The sequence below is a fragment of the Gopherus flavomarginatus genome, chromosome 3, assembly GCF_025201925.1.
Source record: "Gopherus flavomarginatus isolate rGopFla2 chromosome 3, rGopFla2.mat.asm, whole genome shotgun sequence".
Taxonomy (NCBI): Eukaryota; Metazoa; Chordata; order Testudines; family Testudinidae; genus Gopherus; species Gopherus flavomarginatus.
The window spans coordinates 93,762,730-93,778,862 of NC_066619.1; the positions used below are offsets into that span (position 1 = coordinate 93,762,730).

At 43.2% G+C, this 16,133-nt stretch overlaps 2 protein-coding genes across 6 annotated transcripts in view; one reads left to right on the top strand and one right to left on the bottom strand.

Moving 5' to 3' along the window:
* The window catches only part of GLIS3 (GLIS family zinc finger 3), a 277,281-nt gene that overhangs the window by 134,102 nt on the left and 127,046 nt on the right, over positions 1-16,133 (top strand). The gene's annotated exons all lie outside the window — the stretch shown is intronic.
* LOC127046791 (uncharacterized) overlaps positions 10,171-16,133 on the bottom strand; it is a 541,802-nt gene continuing 535,839 nt past the window's right edge. For both annotated transcript variants that reach the window (XM_050944310.1, XM_050944309.1), the window contains one exon: positions 10,171-10,763. In XM_050944310.1, the coding sequence (XP_050800267.1) occupies positions 10,660-10,763 (104 nt within the window). In that variant the 3' untranslated portion in view covers positions 10,171-10,659. The remainder of the gene's footprint in view (positions 10,764-16,133) is intronic.

Sequence of the window (16,133 nt, forward strand, 5' to 3'; positions counted from 1 at the left end):
AGGACGCTGTCTGGGGTCTATATAACATGTGGCCCCTGATCTTTGTAAATTACCTATTGTGCATTTCAACTGCAATCTGTCAGTTGTAAGCAATAAATGCTGCTTTGCAATAAAAAACAGCTATATACTTTAGGATCTTTTAGCTGTTAATGGTGCCTGATTTACAGTCCTGTAAAGTTAAAGGAAGGACTTTGGTTTCAGGCCCATAGTGCCATGTTTTCAGCCATGGGCATGCTCATAAAAGTAATCAGGCACCTAGTGCACTTCAAATGGGTATAGGTGTGCACAAATTTGGGACCAAACTTGCAGGATCTGCCTGCATAGAGCATGCCCTCATGGAGCCAGTTGCAGAAGTCTAGGTAACTGCAAAACTAACTACCCAACATGGAAATATAATGGATTGTAGGACAAAAGGTAGGAATGCTTTTGGTCTGTGTGCTCACTGTACCCACACATGATCAACTGACACTGAAGTCTATAGTTGTTTGGAAAATGTGATTTTAAACATTATTTTTGTGTCCTTAATTTTTAGAAAAGTGGTAAGATTGTTTTTAAACTTACTTTTAACTTACACAAATTACATTCACAGTATTTTCCATGCACACATATTGGATACATGCACGTATTGATGTGCATATCCATTTTAGCCTCACATACAGTCATAATATAATACTGAACATAACATAACTGAATATAACTTATACTGAATACTTGAGTTTAAATTACTCAATCAGATCATATTCAGCCTTGTCCAGGAAGAGTTCCCTGAATATTCATTATATGATTCTCAATAAATAGAACTTTGGTGTTTTCCCTTTAGTAAACCACATTCCTGCTTGATAAACACCTAAGTTATCACATTTAAAGCTTCCCATTAAAACAAGGAGGGGGGGAACCCTGCCAGTTAAAACAATCAGAACAAATATATTTTAATAGAAAAATACTAGTAGCGCTCCTTTATTTTATATACATTTGTTATGAATTCTGCATTAGTGGTAATAAGCTCATGAGAAAAAAACTCTATATGACACCCACTTGATGAATCTCATATGAATTTGTTACAATCATGGCTCAAACTGAATAGGAAATGAATAAACTCGCCATGATTAGGCATTCAAATATTTCCTTGCTGAAATAGCTCTTTAATTTTTGTGGTTAAAATATGGTTGATGGAACATTATAGCAGGCATATTCATGGTGTACAGTTCCATAGTTTGACACTGAAAAGATGCATAGTTTGACCCTGAAAAGATTAGGTTTAGAGAAGTTATTGACACATTTGATAAAGAAGCCTCAAAAGAAAAAGAAAAAGAAAAAAAAAAGCCAAACATACATATTCCTGCCCAATGCTACTGATCCATTAGGTGCAGAGATATGGGAAATGATTAACAGTAAGAATAATTGGGATGGGGGAATAGACTAGTAGACATAGGAGCTGAAACTAGGGGTCCTGGGGATGCTGCAGCACCCGCTGGTTTGAAGTGGGTTCCATCATATACAGGGTTTACGGTTTGGTTCAATGTCTCTCAGTACCCCCACTATACAAGTTGTTCCAGCACCCCTTCTAGTAAGGGAGCAGCAGCGGCACCTTCACTGGTTGAAGCTGATGTAATGAGTGCTCAGACAGATTACAGGGAATCAGAGCACATGATTCAAGTGGTTCCTCCCCCACACTGGCCCTTTTATCTATGAGTATTTGTGTAAAAGAAGGCTGCAACCAGGCAACTGCAGAGAGAGTTCATATCATTTCAGCTGATACTTTAACTAAACAGGGACACACATATGGCATCACACTGGTTAACAAATGTTTAACCTATACTTACCTTACACTATCAACATGGGAGGGAGGAGGGTAGAAATAAAACATGTTCCCCAGGGGGATCAACTCTAGTCTGTTTTGGGGGTGGGGGGTTCTTCAGTACCTGCATTTTCCTATTTGGGGCTCAATCAGCAGATGAATCCAGATTTGAGAAAGGCTCAGATTTATGTACTGCTTTGTCCTGGAGCAATTTTTTACATTATCACTATCACTTAAAAGTGTCCCACTCAAAAGGGCCCAACCCTGCAAAACAGAGAGTGCCTTAATGAGGAACTAAGGGATAGATTCATATGCTCCTAGGCACATTCAGGTGCCACTGACATCCTCATAACCACTTTTCAGCTGCTGCCTAACCCTATACATGCTTACATACACTAAGTTTCCATCCATGAGCCTGCACAGTGCTGCCTAAGCACTGATACTGTTCTGCTTGGAGTCCCGGCCACTGCTTGGAGGCTGCTTGGAGTCCCGGCCAGGTATTCCCCACCCTCTGTGGTTCCTGATCCCATAGTCATGCTCAGAGCAGATCACTGGGATTGCACCCTCTTCTCAAATATAGCTGTGAACAAGCAGGTTGGGAACACTGGTGTGGGTGTGTCCTAGTCTAGTGGTTATATCAAGGGTGGCCAACCTGAGCCTGAGAAGGAGCCAGAATTAACCAATGTACATTGCCAAAGAGCCATAGTAATACATCAGCAGCCCCCCATCAGCTCTCCTCTACTCCCACTTCTGAGCACCTCCCACCTACCCGCAGCCCTACTGATCAGCGCCTCACGCTCCCTCCCCGCACCTCTCAATCAGCTGTTTTGTGGTGTGCAGGAGGCTCTGGGGGGAAGGGGGAGGAGTCAGGGCATGGCAGCTCAGGGGAGGGGGCGGGAAGGGGGGCAGGGCCTGTGGCAGATTCAGGGGTTGAGCAGTGATCACCCCCCAGCACATTGGAAAGTTGGCACCTGTAGCTCCAGCCCCAGAGTCAATGCCTATAGAAGGAGCCGCATGTTAACTTCTGAAGAGCCGCATGTGGCTCCAGAGCCACAGGTTGGCCACTCCTGGGTTAGATGTAACAAGTTCAAAATCTCTTCTCTGCCTGATACGGATCTGGACTTGAACCCAGGTCTCCTGCATTCCAGATGAGTGCCCTAAACTCCTGGCTATTGGGTATTCCAACTAATATTTAATGAAGTATAGGAAACTAGCATTAGGAAGCAAGTGTTATAGTAGCTCATCATATTTCTTTTATTTAGAAAAGTCCCATTTCTCACAGGGTGAAAACTTCTAATACAAATGCACTCCCTTTGTTTGCTGTACCAAATTTATATTCAATTTATAAATATATTATGTCATATACCTTTATGGAGAATGGACCAAATTTTCAAAATGGGGAATATGAAGTCTATGCAACAATATGCATGCATATGTGACCCTGTTTGTGCATGAAATTATCACAACTACCCACTCAAATTAGGTGAATGTACATGTGGGGATACCGCCTAACATTTATTTGCACACTCAGTCAACCTGATCTACATGCATAACCTTAGTAATTGCACATTCAAATTTAAACATGATATTGTGCACTTTTGCATTGAGACTTCAGGCATTTTATGTTTAAAATTCATACCCAGATATATATTTTTGCAAGTTCAATGAGCATTTTATTTCAAACTGAGGCTCAAAAATAGAATGGGATTTTCAAAAGCTTTCACTGTTGGTCTAACTGTGCCCCCATTGAAGTCAATGGAAATCAGTTTACCAGGTCAGTTTACTGAACACTTTTGAAAATGCTGAACCCTTCTGAAAATCTTACCAATACACTATGAGGGTCACCATTAAAAACTCAGCATTTACCAATAGTTACCATGCAGTAATATCTTAGATACCGGTTATTTCCCATACTTTGAATAGGAAACAGCAGGCTATCTCAGGTGATGTGGTAAATTGGTAAATACTGACTTTTTAATAGGGACAAATACACTGTATATGGTCTGCTTATGTATTTTATATATTTTTATGCATGATGCTATTCATTATTTTGATTAAACCCAAATTAATCCTTTTTTCAAACGGGGCACTTGTCTTTAGCCCTACGACCATTCTATTTTCTCCTTTGTAAAGTATTAGAACAAGACTACAGAAAGTTAGTCCTCTTTTTCGTAATGTAATTTTCCTCAGAGTTAGAAACTAAAAAGAAATGTGCAATCTAAATTGTAATGATTAAAAATAAACTATATAAATTCTAATTAGCTTCTGAAAGGCAAAGAACTGAGAGAAAATATTTAGCAGCAAATTTGACTGTACAGAACTCTGTTGTGGTATCATTCCTTTGCATGAGATTCAATATGTTGCTCCTAACTGAAATACTTTTTCTTTTGCAGCAAAATATTACATATTCATAAATCTTGCATTCTTGGAACAATTTCATCTCTGTGCCAAAAGACCAGAGCTCCTGGCATCTTTAGTAACATTCTCCTCAGTTTTTATCTTTCCTCTTATGTAAAATATTTGTGAGTTGTTTGGGGTATTTTTAATCAGACAATTGCTTGAACAAAAAAAAATGATTTCAACTGCTTCCATTGCAGTGGCTACCTACAAAATTTTAAAATAATAAAATACGACACCTTCATGTAGCAACTCTAAGGGAAAATTCAGCCAATGACAACTCATCTTGCACATGATCACTGCTGTTTGGATAAACCTAAGTAGACTTTTGGGTTTATGCTTCTTTTGGATGTTATAGATTATATTGTGAACCCAATCCTAATCCCATTGAAGTCAATGGCTTGGTGATCAGACCCGGTACAGTCATCAGATTTACAGTATGCAACGTACTATGTAATACCTTTCCATTGGCAATATGCAGCAAATCTTCAACCAGTTACTTCATCTCATGGCAGCACCCCACTGGTTCTGATCTTTCATATCTGAATTGCCCTTGATTCTTGTTTCCAGAATCTCTTTTGTTTCTCCGTCATATAAGAGCCTAGACTACTTCAACCAAAGAAACAAAGAGAGACACTCTCTTTTGTTCTGTTACAGGACAAAAAAGAATGGAACAGACCTATAAATGTTGCAGAAATGTACCGAAACATTTAAGCCTTTACAAGTTGCTACAGTTACAGCCGTAACAAATTGTGCTGCTGATTGGCCACAAGTGTGCATGACTTACCAAGAACAGTCTCAAAATACTCCTAGAGAGGAACCGTAGTTTATATTCAAACTCTTTTACTCAACCAGATATACTAGTAAACAGTTTTATTTTATTATTTATGCAGCTGTGATAAAACCTTAAGGAGACTTACCACATGCTGTTAGAGGCAATATAAATCATGGGAAAGAGTGCATTTTGGAATGTCATGTTCTTTTCTGTTCTCTGCATTAGCAAGTAAATACAATAGCACTGCAAGAAAACAAAGGAATTTAAATGTGCTATTCTGTAAAGGCATAATGAGCTCACAAAGGCCAATCGAGGATTTTTTTTTTCAATAAGCAGTTGCAGTACAGGTGGAATAAGATTCAAGCTCTTGTGTGAACCCCCCTCTCTGAGTTAGAGGAGCCCTTGTAAGATTTAGAAATGTTCCTACGCTGTGTGCTTTTGAAGATACCCTATGAAAACCAATTTTCATTCACAGTATTTCAGCCATGTCTAAAAGCAGAAGAGAATCTATTCCTATGTGATTTTCAGCTGGTTTGCTAATTTAGGACACCCATACCTGAACACAGAACATTTTGACATTCTCCCTTTACTGGTTAAGAAGTCTATATTTACAATCCAGGAAAGTGGCTGGAAAACCCCATTCATTGCATGAACTCAGGGATGCTGGGATTCTATTTATTTTCTTCTTTTCAATAATTATGCTCTGATATGCTGACACACAGAAGGCACAGGAGGCACGTGTTCGCTTTCCTATTATACCAGTGATGCAATGGAGGATATTGCAACTTTGTTTGTGGAACGTTAATGTTGAGGTTGCATACATCAGATGGATGGAATCTAACACAACCTGCTTACTAGACAAACCAAGTGCCAAGCATGAAGGTGGAGTAAATCACAGAATTTAAGATTATGACTTATTATTGCATTACTAATTACTATAATATCTGGTTGTTGGTTGATTGGATGAGTGAACTACATGAGTTTTAGAACAAAAACAGGCATAATGGCACCAGGGTGAGTGGTAGTTCCTTGACAATCTGCTTTTCATATATAGTGGTGATATCTGCTGTACATGTATTTTTAAATGCCAAAGTATTTCTTTGTTCTGGTACAGTTCTAGAAATTGGTGACTATAATAATACCTTCTTGAGAATCTCATTCACCTAAAACATCACTTCTTGGTTTTGAAAAAAATACACTTTTGGAGAACTTTCAGTGAAAATATACTATAATTTGTGAAAATATACATCTGGCAGAGATAAATGCTAGTAGTTCTTTTAAGTAAGGTTTCAACACACATTAAAGAACATTAGGATCTTTTTATCAGTCATGATAATTTGGCTTCTGCAGCAGCATTTGACATTTTGGAAGGCACAGTATCAATAATCGTTGCTATTCCATACAAAAGGGTACAAAAGACACAACAAATGGATTTAGCATTGATGAGAACTATGTAAGGCATATGAGAGAGTTTCTCATGGAAGGAATTTTTTAAGTGGCTTTATTCTGTTCAGGACCTTTGGTGCTTCCTTTTTAACCAGTAATTGCAAGTGTGAAATGGATGACAAATTGTCCACAAAGAGCATGTACCAAAATTAGTTATGTAATTCTATTGCTCCTTATTTTGAGAAGCTGGTCAAAATTAACTTCTTCATTCTGAAGAAGAAATCAAAGGGAAATTATTTAGTTACAATTCAAAGGAGAGGAAAGAATTTCAAGGATTAAGTTCTCATTTGCTGAACTCCAAAAGAAACCCTGTCTGGTCCTCAGCCTGAAGGCTGAAGACTAAGAAGCGGGACCCCAACGGGAAAAGTGAAAATGGAGGAAACCTTTGGAGAGATTCTGACCGAGGGATGAAGACTCTTGTCCCTTAGGATGTATCTCACAATGATATTCTAGCTCTAAAGAATCAGTTTCCCAACATCACTTACCACGGATTGGTTGCATAGCACAGGTCCATCAAGTCTCAGAGTCATTTTTAGTCACTTTTTGGAAGGATGTATATCATTTTTGATTAGAGATTTTAAGAAATTTTACTCTTAGTTGTACATTGTGTGTTGGAGATTCTGAGATGAAATGAAACCCCAAGGCCTGAGGTTCTGAAAATGTGCAGTCCCCCCTGGATCCTCCCCTAAGAGCAGATCCCTTAAAGTGCAGTAAGTGAGGCACCATGCAGATGCTGACTGGCAGCACTATCACTCTCCTTAGATCAGTGCTCACTTAGCAACAGTGAACAGTGTGAGGGCATTTCCCCACTTTTGAATGTTCAAAAAACTTGGTGGCTGTGGATATAAGATCATTCATTCCTCAATCCCTGCTTGAGAATACAAAAGAGCTGAATTGTCAGTTGGTGTCTTACTTTCTTTTCTGCTGTAGTCAACTCAAAAAAAAAAAAAGGCTCAGAGGTTAATTGGCTAATAAAACATTGGGATCTGGCCCTTCTAGCTGCCTGACAATTTGATCCCACTCTGCTAAAACATTATGAAGGCTACCTGTGCTAGTTTGTGACTGTCTTAACTGTATGCAAATTTTATACACCTCTTCCCTGATGTAACACAACCCGATATAACACGAATTTGGATATAACGTGGTGAAGCAGTGCTCCGGCAGGGGCACAGGGGTAGCATTGCGCACTCCGGTAGATCAAAGCATGTTCTATATAACACGGTTTCACCTATAACGCGGTAAGATTTTTTGGCTCCTGAGGACAGCGTTATATCGGAGTAGAGGTGTATATAGAAGAAAGCCTGAAAGACTGTTAAATGTGTGGCCCCAATGTGGTTTGGCCCAAGGTCTTTGAGGGGCTGGAACAGTTCTTACCATTTCCTAGACTTATTCTTAAGACTAAATCAAGTTCCTATGTGAAAAGAGAGATCCTTGCTCATACAATATCAGTGTATTCAACCCTGGGAGAACTGCTTAGCCAAGTGAGTGAGGAAGGGTGGAGAAAAAACTAAAATCCCATTCTACAAAAAGAAAAATAGTCAATTTAATTTGGTTAGGGGTTTTTTGTTTTTTTTTAATATTATGTCTGTTCATTTAAAGTTTTAATATAATGTTGTAAATCTGTAATGTTTTATAAAATGGTCTAGGACATTAAGGTCCTGGGTAGCTCGGGACACAAAATAAACTAGCAGGTTCTTTTGCCACTTTTAGGGGCTATGCTGATCCACCAGGTCATAATTCCATAGGTCTTCCCTCATTTCAACATCATGCTTACATACCAATGTTCCAGCGGGGAGGGACTAAAATTGGGTCCAGCAGAGGCTACCGTCCCGCACAGCAAAGCATCCCTGGACCAAAACTGTGCAAGAGAGATCCACACACACTTTGGGGAAACAAGAACCCAGGTAGTGTCCTGTCTCTCACCTGTGAACTTGGGGGCGGAGGGGAGGGGGCAAATGGCAAGGGGGGGGGCCAGACAGAGGGTACGTCTACACTACAGGATTATTCCAATTTTACATAAACCGATTTTGTAAAACAGATTGTATAAAGTAGAGTGCACGCGGCCACACATAGCACATTAATTCGGTGGTGTGCGTCCATGTACCGAGGCTAGCGTTGATTTCCAGAGCATTGCACTGGGGTAGCTATCCCGTAGCTATCCCATAGTTCCCACAGTCTCCCCCGCCCCTTGGAATTCTGGGTTGAGATCCCAGTACCTGATGGGGCAAAAAACATTGTCGCAGGTGGTTCTGGGTACAGCCTCACCCCTCCCTCTGTGAAAGCAGCGGACAACCATTTCGCGCCTTTTTTCCTGGGTGAACTGTGCAGATGCCATAGCACAGCAAGCATGGACCCTTCTCAGATCAAGACCGCAATTGTGGATGTTGTAAACACCTTGTGCATTCTCGTGCAGTCTATGCTGAACCAGGACGTGCAAAGCCAGGTGAGGAGGAGGCGGCTACGGCAGCGCGGCGACATGAGTGATGAGGACATGGACACAGAATTCTCTCAAACCGCGGGCCCCTGCGCTTTGGAGATCCTGCTGGTAATGGGGCAGGTTCTAGCCATTGAACACTGATTTTGGGCCTGGGAAACAAGCACAGACTGGTGGGACAGCATAGTTTTGCAGGTGTGGGACGATTCGCAGTGGCTGCAAAACTTTCGCATACGTAAGGGCACTTTCATGGAACTTTGTGACTTGCTTTCCCCTGCCCTGAAACGCCATAATACCAAGATGAGAGCAGCCCTCACAAAGTTGAGAAGCGAGTGGCAATAGCCCTCTGGAAGCTTGCAACGCCAGACAGCTACCGGTCAGTCGGGAATCAATTTGGAGTGGGCAAATCTACTGTGGAGGCTGCTGTGATGCAAGTAGCCAAAGCAATCATTAAGCTGCTGCTACGAAAGGTTGTGACTCTGGGAAACGTGCAGGTCATAGTGGATGGCTTTGTTGCAATGGGATTCCCTAACTGTGGGGGAGCGATAGATGGAACCCATATCCCTATCTTGGCACCGGAGCACCAGGGCACCCAGTACGTAAACCGCAAGGGGTACTTTTCAGTGGTACTGCAAGCACTGGTGAATCACAAGGGACGTTTCACCAACATCCACGTGGGATGGCCAGGAAGGGTTCATGACTCTCTCGTCTTCAGGAACACTACTCTGTTTAAACGGCTGCAGCAAGGGAATTACTTCCCAGACCAGGAAATAACAGTCGGGGATGTTGAAATCCCTGTAGTTATCCTGGGTGACCCAGCCTACCCCTTGATGCCATGGCTCATGAAGCCATACACAGGCAGCCTGGACAGTAGTCAGGAGCTGTTCAACTACAGGCTGAGCAAGTGCATAATGGTGGTAGAATGTGCATTTGGCCGTTTGAAGGCGCGCTGGTGCACATTACTGACTCGCTCAGACCTCAGCCAAACCAATGTCCCCATTGTTATTGCTGCTTGCTGTGTGCTCCACAATCTCTGTGGGAGTAAGGGGGAGACCTTTATGGCGGGATGGGAGGCTGAGGCAAATCACCAGGCCGCTGATTACGTGCAGCCAGGCACCAGGGAGATTAGAAGAGCACACCACAAAGCGGTGCACATCAGAGAAGCTTTGAAAACGAGTTTCATCACAGGCCAGGATACAGTGTGACTGCTGTCTTTGTTTCCCTTTGATGAATCCCCCCCTTGATTGACTCATTCCCTGTAAGCAACCCACCCTCCCTCTTCGATTACAGCTTTCTTAAGGAAATAAAAAGTCACTATCGTTTAAAAATCATGTATTCTTTATTAAAAAGTCATTATAAAAAGAGGGAGAGAACTGACAAGGTATCCCGGGCGTGGTTTGGGAGGAGGATAGGAGGGAAGGAAAAGGCCACTAAAAATATTTCGGAGTAATGACAGCCTTTTGGTTGGGCTGTCCACGGGGGTGGAGTGGGCGGGTGCACGAAGCCTTCCCCCACGCGTTCTTACACGTCTGGCTGAGGAAGATATGGAACATGGTGAGTGGTGAGGGTGATTACACAGGGGCTGCAGTGGCACTCTGTGACCCTGCTGCTGTTCCTGAAGCTCCACCAGACGTCGGAGGATGTCAGTTTGATCACGCAGCAGTCCCAGCGTTGCATCATGCCTCCTCTGATCTTCCTGCCACCACCTCTCATCACGTTCGTCCCTCCTGTCCTCACATTCACTGGCATCTTTCCTGTAATTTGATACCACGTCCTTCCACTCATTCAGATGAACTCTTTCATTGCAGGTTACTTCCATGATTTCCGAGAACATTTCGTCTCACGTCTTTTTTTCCTCTGCCTTATCTGAGATAGCCTTTGGGATGGAGTAGGGAGGCTTGAAAAATTTGCAGCTGCATGAAGGAGGTAAAAAAGGGAGAGAAGTATTTAAAAAGATACATTTTACAGAACAATGGTTATACTCTTTCACAGTGAACAACACTATTCACCTTATATAGCACATGTGATTTCACTACAAGGTCGCATTTTGCATCTTAATATTGAGTGCCTGCGGCTCTGGTGTTAGAGATCTCACAGACGCAGGTCCGGGCAGCAGAATTCAGCTTGCATGCGGCTATGGTAAGCCATTGTCTTTCGGCTTCTGCAGCCTTCATATACACAGTGCCCTCCTTTCCCAAATACCAAGCAAAGCCCGTTGAGTGCTGCTTCTTTCCTGTTAACATGCAGCAGCAGAAACCATCCCCCATCCAATTCTCTGGGATGATCGCTTTACCGCTCCTCCTACCGCCTGGCTGGTATCATGGAAGATCACTGCTAATCACCCCCCTTTTCCCCCCCACCGTGTGGCTGGTAGCAGGGAAGATCCCTGCTAGCCAAATGCGAAAAAGCTCAGCGCCATTACCCCCTCCCCTCCCCCTGCTTGGCTACCTGCAAGGAGGGATTTCTTTTAAGCAACAGGCAAACAACCCAGTAAGAATGGCCATCTCTGTCCCCTTAATTAAATTCCTGAATTTCAACCGGGTTACCATGAACGATATCATTCTCCTGAGGATAACACAGCGAGATAAAGAACAGATGTTGCTTGAATGCCAGCAATCACTGGGACCATACGCAGCTAGGCTTTGTCATGCAATGATACCAGATTACTTGCTACATGCATGGCGTGGTCAAGTGTCCTACCATGGTGGACGGAACAAGGCTGCCTTGCCCAGAAACCTTCTGTAAAGGCTTTTGGAGTACCTCCAAGAGAGCTTCATGGAGATGTCCCTGGAGGATTTCTGCTCCATCCCCAGACACATTAACAAACTTTTCCAATAACTGTACTGGCCGCGAATGCATCCCCAAGTCCTCAGGGCAAATCAATCATTAAAAAACGCTTGCTTTTAAACCATGTTTTATATTTGCAAAGGTACACTCACCAGAGGTCGCTTCCATGGCTTCATTGTCTGGGCTACTGGCTTGGGAGGGCTGGGAGGGTAATTCCGTCTGGGTGAGAAAAAGCTCCTGGCTGTTGGGGAGAATGGAGTGCCGTGTGCTCTCTGCAAGCTTGTCCTCCTCTTCCTCCTCCTCATCTTCCCTGTCCGCAGAATCCTCAGCCATGGCTGAGATTACCACCCCCACCTCGGAATCCATGGACGGGGTGGGGTAATGGTGGCGGACCCCCCTAGAATTGCATGCAGCTCAGCATAGAAGCGGCATGTTTTCAGCCCTGTCCCAGACCTTCCTTTTGCTTCTTTGGTTTTCTGGTAGGCTTGTCTGAGCTCCTTAACTTTCACCCTGCACTGCACTGAGTCCCTGGTGTGGCCTTTCTCCATCATAGCCTTGGAAATTTTTTCAAATGTTTTTTCATTTCATCTTTTGGAACGGAGTTCTGTTAGCACAGAATCCTCTCCCCATATAGCGATCAGATCCAGTACCTCCCTTGCGGTCCATGCTGGAGCTCTTTTTCAATTCTCAGGAGACTGCATTGTTACCCGTACTGATGAGCTCTGCGTGGTCACCTGTGCTGGTGAGCTCTCCATGCTGGCCAAACAGGAAATGCAATTCAAAAGTTCGCGGGGCTTTTCCTGTCTACCTGGCCAGTGCATCCGAGTTCAGATTGCTGTCCAGAGCAGTCACAGTGGTTCACTGTGGGATCCCGCCTGGAGGCCAATACCGTCGATTTGCAGCCACACTAACCCTAGTCCGATATGGTAATACCGATTTCAGCGCTACTCCTCTTGTCGGGGAGGAGTACACAAACCAGTTTAAAGAGCCCTTTATATCAATATAAAGGGCCTCGTTGTGTGGACGAATGGAGCGTTAAAACGGTTTAGCACTGCTAAAATCGGTATAAACGCATAGTGTAGGCCAGGCCAGAGACTCCAGCTGATAGGAGCAGCTGCAGAAGTGCCAAAAGCCAGGATCTTTGGACATTCAGAGAACTCTTACAGTTCTGACTGAACTGTCTTTGCCTTGGGCTGATTGTCTGTTCATTCCAATCCTCTCCTCCACAGTCTCTTCACCCAGGGGCGGCTCTAGGTATTTTGCCGCCCCAAGTACGGCAGGCAGGCTGCCTTCGGCGACTTCCCTGCGGGAGGTCCCCAGTCCCGCGGATTTGGCGGCACGCCTGCGAGAGGTCCGCCAAAGCTGCAGGACCAGTGGACCCTCCTCAAGCATGCTGCCGAAGGCAACCTGCCTGCTGCCCTCGCGGTGCTGGCAGAGCGCCCCCCCCCCCCGTGGCTTGCTGCCTCAGGCACACGCTTGGCATGCTGGTGCCTGGAGCCGCCCCTGTCGTCACCTCAGCTTCACACCTGCCTCACTTACTTTCATCTCCCCTGTCCTGGCCCTGCTGCCCCCTTCCCTTCAATGTCACTTCTCCTTTCACTTTTCTTTCCACTTAGCTGATCCCTTGCTCACTAAACCCATCCCCAACCCTCCCTCCCAACACTATGGAACTAACATGCCATTTGCTACCATCACATCGTTCGTTCTGTTTGTCTGTTATATCTTTTCCTCCACCTATGCCAGTCTTCTCTATTTAGATTGTAAGCTCTTTGAGACAGGGACTGTCTACTACTGTGTTCGTACAGTGTCTAGCACAATGGAGAGCCATTCTTGGTTGGTCCTTAGGCACTAGCATAATAAACCAGATTGATTCAATTCAGTAGAGCAATGCACAACTTGTCTGTTGGCTGGACAGGAAGGCTGGAGAGAGACCACATAGAAGACCTATAATAGTCATTGAAATGCAGAGAATCACCACTCTGGTATTTAATTAGCTGATGTGGTGGAAGCTGGAAACAGGAAAGTGAGAATAAAAAACTGAAAGCAAGCAAGCAAGCAAGCAAGAAACAGAAGAATACAGAGCCAGATGCTATGTGTGATTGAGACAGATGATACGGTCTCTAGTATTTTCCATGAGCACATTTTAAAACCCTTGATTACAGTATTTTACTTAAGCATGATGCTAATTTTTAAACTGATAAGTGCACTGACCCTTTACTCTACCCCCTACCCTTTTCTGGTATCATATGCCGAACATGTTATCAGTGTGGTTCTGCAAAAGTAATAACACAATACCTTATGTTCTTAAAACAAACAAATCTCATTTCCTGCTACCCCCTGAGGTGAGAGTAAAACACAGATCTTGTTTAAATATGATGGCCTTAGTCTTTTCCCATGATTTACTCCATGTTTATGAACATGCAATAAGGTATCCAGATGATCAGAAATTACTCTTACAATGAGAACTTCCTGTTTCAAATATTTAGACATTTAAGTGGATGGACCTAGCCTGAGATGTCTGTTCTTGTTCCATCCTAGACATTGTTCTCTTGGAGCAAAGTTGATGTACTTCCGTTTCTGCATACAGTAACTTGAAAGCAGTATCCAATCATCTCCAGGCAGTTTGATGTGACTGTTTTATCCCACAGCCCCTTAAATCCACATAACTGTCATTAAAGTAAGTGGGAGTTTTGCATAACTGAAGGACCATAGAAAAGGAATTTGGGCCTGTTATTACAAGCCTTTACTCACATAAGTAGTCCCACAGAAATTAGTCATATTTACTAAGTGTGGTTCATTTCAGTTGGGACTACTTTTAATCTTTCAGTTTGGAATAGCTTTAGTGACTGTTTCATAAATCCCTGAAATGTTTAATTGTACTAGAGAACTATTGACACAGTCCAACATCTCATTGTGCTTTGAACTAAGTTATTCACCTGATGATTAAACCATTTTTAGTTACAGTATCTAATTAAAGTTGGAGTGACTATAGCTAATCTGTGTGTGTGTGTGTGTGTGTGTGTGTGTGTGTGTGTGTGTGTGTGTGAATACACACACACCAGGAGACAAAGAAAAATGAAAAAAACAAACAAAACCCTAATGTGTCTTTAAAAAATCAGTTTATTTGAACCTGGCACTATAAGTAGTACTATGCACTAATCATACTTCTGCGCATATTGCATGGTGTGGAAAGTGCAGGGTGTAGTTAAGCTTTTTTGGGTGCCTTAATTGAGCATTTCCATGCTTTAACATGTTTAGATTTCTTTTAACCTTAGCTCTGAATTTCCTAGATTTGTAATGCTTGTATTGGGTATAATAGCAAATCCGTCCAATGTTTTGCTACCCATAAGTTAGTTATATGTAAACACTCAACTTTAACTCCAGTTAATGTAGTTCTTATCTGGGAATGTATGTATTTATAGATGGAAACACACACACACTTCGTGTGTATAGTCTATTTGTTTGGTATGCCAATTGCTGCCAAACTACTGGGTGCCAAAAATAATGCAATAAATCCTCTATTATTTGTGAGAATAATTTATTAATCACTCAACAGTAGCAGTTGCTAACAAATTTCCTAAAAATAAATGATATATGTTTTAGGTTTTTAATTAAACCACTAGGTAATTGTTTATTTTAGTACAAACTGATTGCAAGGCTGGCAGATAGAAGAGCAAAGATATCAGTGGAGTTTTTAGGTAATGATTATGGTGGCAGTACAGCATTTCCTATGCTCATGAAAGCTGAGCACACCCTCCATTCCTACCCCAGTCTGGGCGAAGAACTCAGTTACAACCTCTGCAACTACCATATCTTAATTCATACATCTGTGCACTTCCCACTAGTCCTTCATGTACACTCAGGGCTGCCCAGAGGGAGTAGGGGCAAGTGGGGCAATTTGCCCCAGGCCCCACAGGGGCCCCCACAATAATATAGGATTCTATAGTATTGCAACTTTTTTTTATGGAAGGGGCCCCAATATTGCTTTGCGCCAGGCCCCCTGAATCCTCCAGGCAGCCCTGTGTACATTTTGAAAAGTGCTGATGTAGGTCTCATGATATTTTTCCTCACTTGGGCTTGGGTCAGAATCTGAAACAGGCCCCCTTACCCTTCCAAAGCTTTATCACTGAGGGAGGCCCCAGGAGAGGGGGGAGGATTGGACACTGAGCTGTGGGGCTGGTCCTGGCTCCCCATTCCCATGTTGCGACCTCTTGCATGGGGTTGCAGTGCCACTCAGCTTTGGCCCAGCCACTCCTCTGTCATGACAGAGGGACAGCCAGGCCAAAATTGAATGAGAGGCACAATGCCACTCAAGTTTGGCTAGCTGCTTCTCCATCATGCCAGAGGGTTGGCCAGCCCACACCTGAGCAGAGCTGCAGCCCTGTGCACTAGTTCATGATGGCACTAAGTTTGGGGACCCTCTCAAACAGAAGCAAACTGCCTTTTTTGCCCTCTTGCTGGGTGGCCCCGATTTTCCTTCCTTTCTTACATGCTTT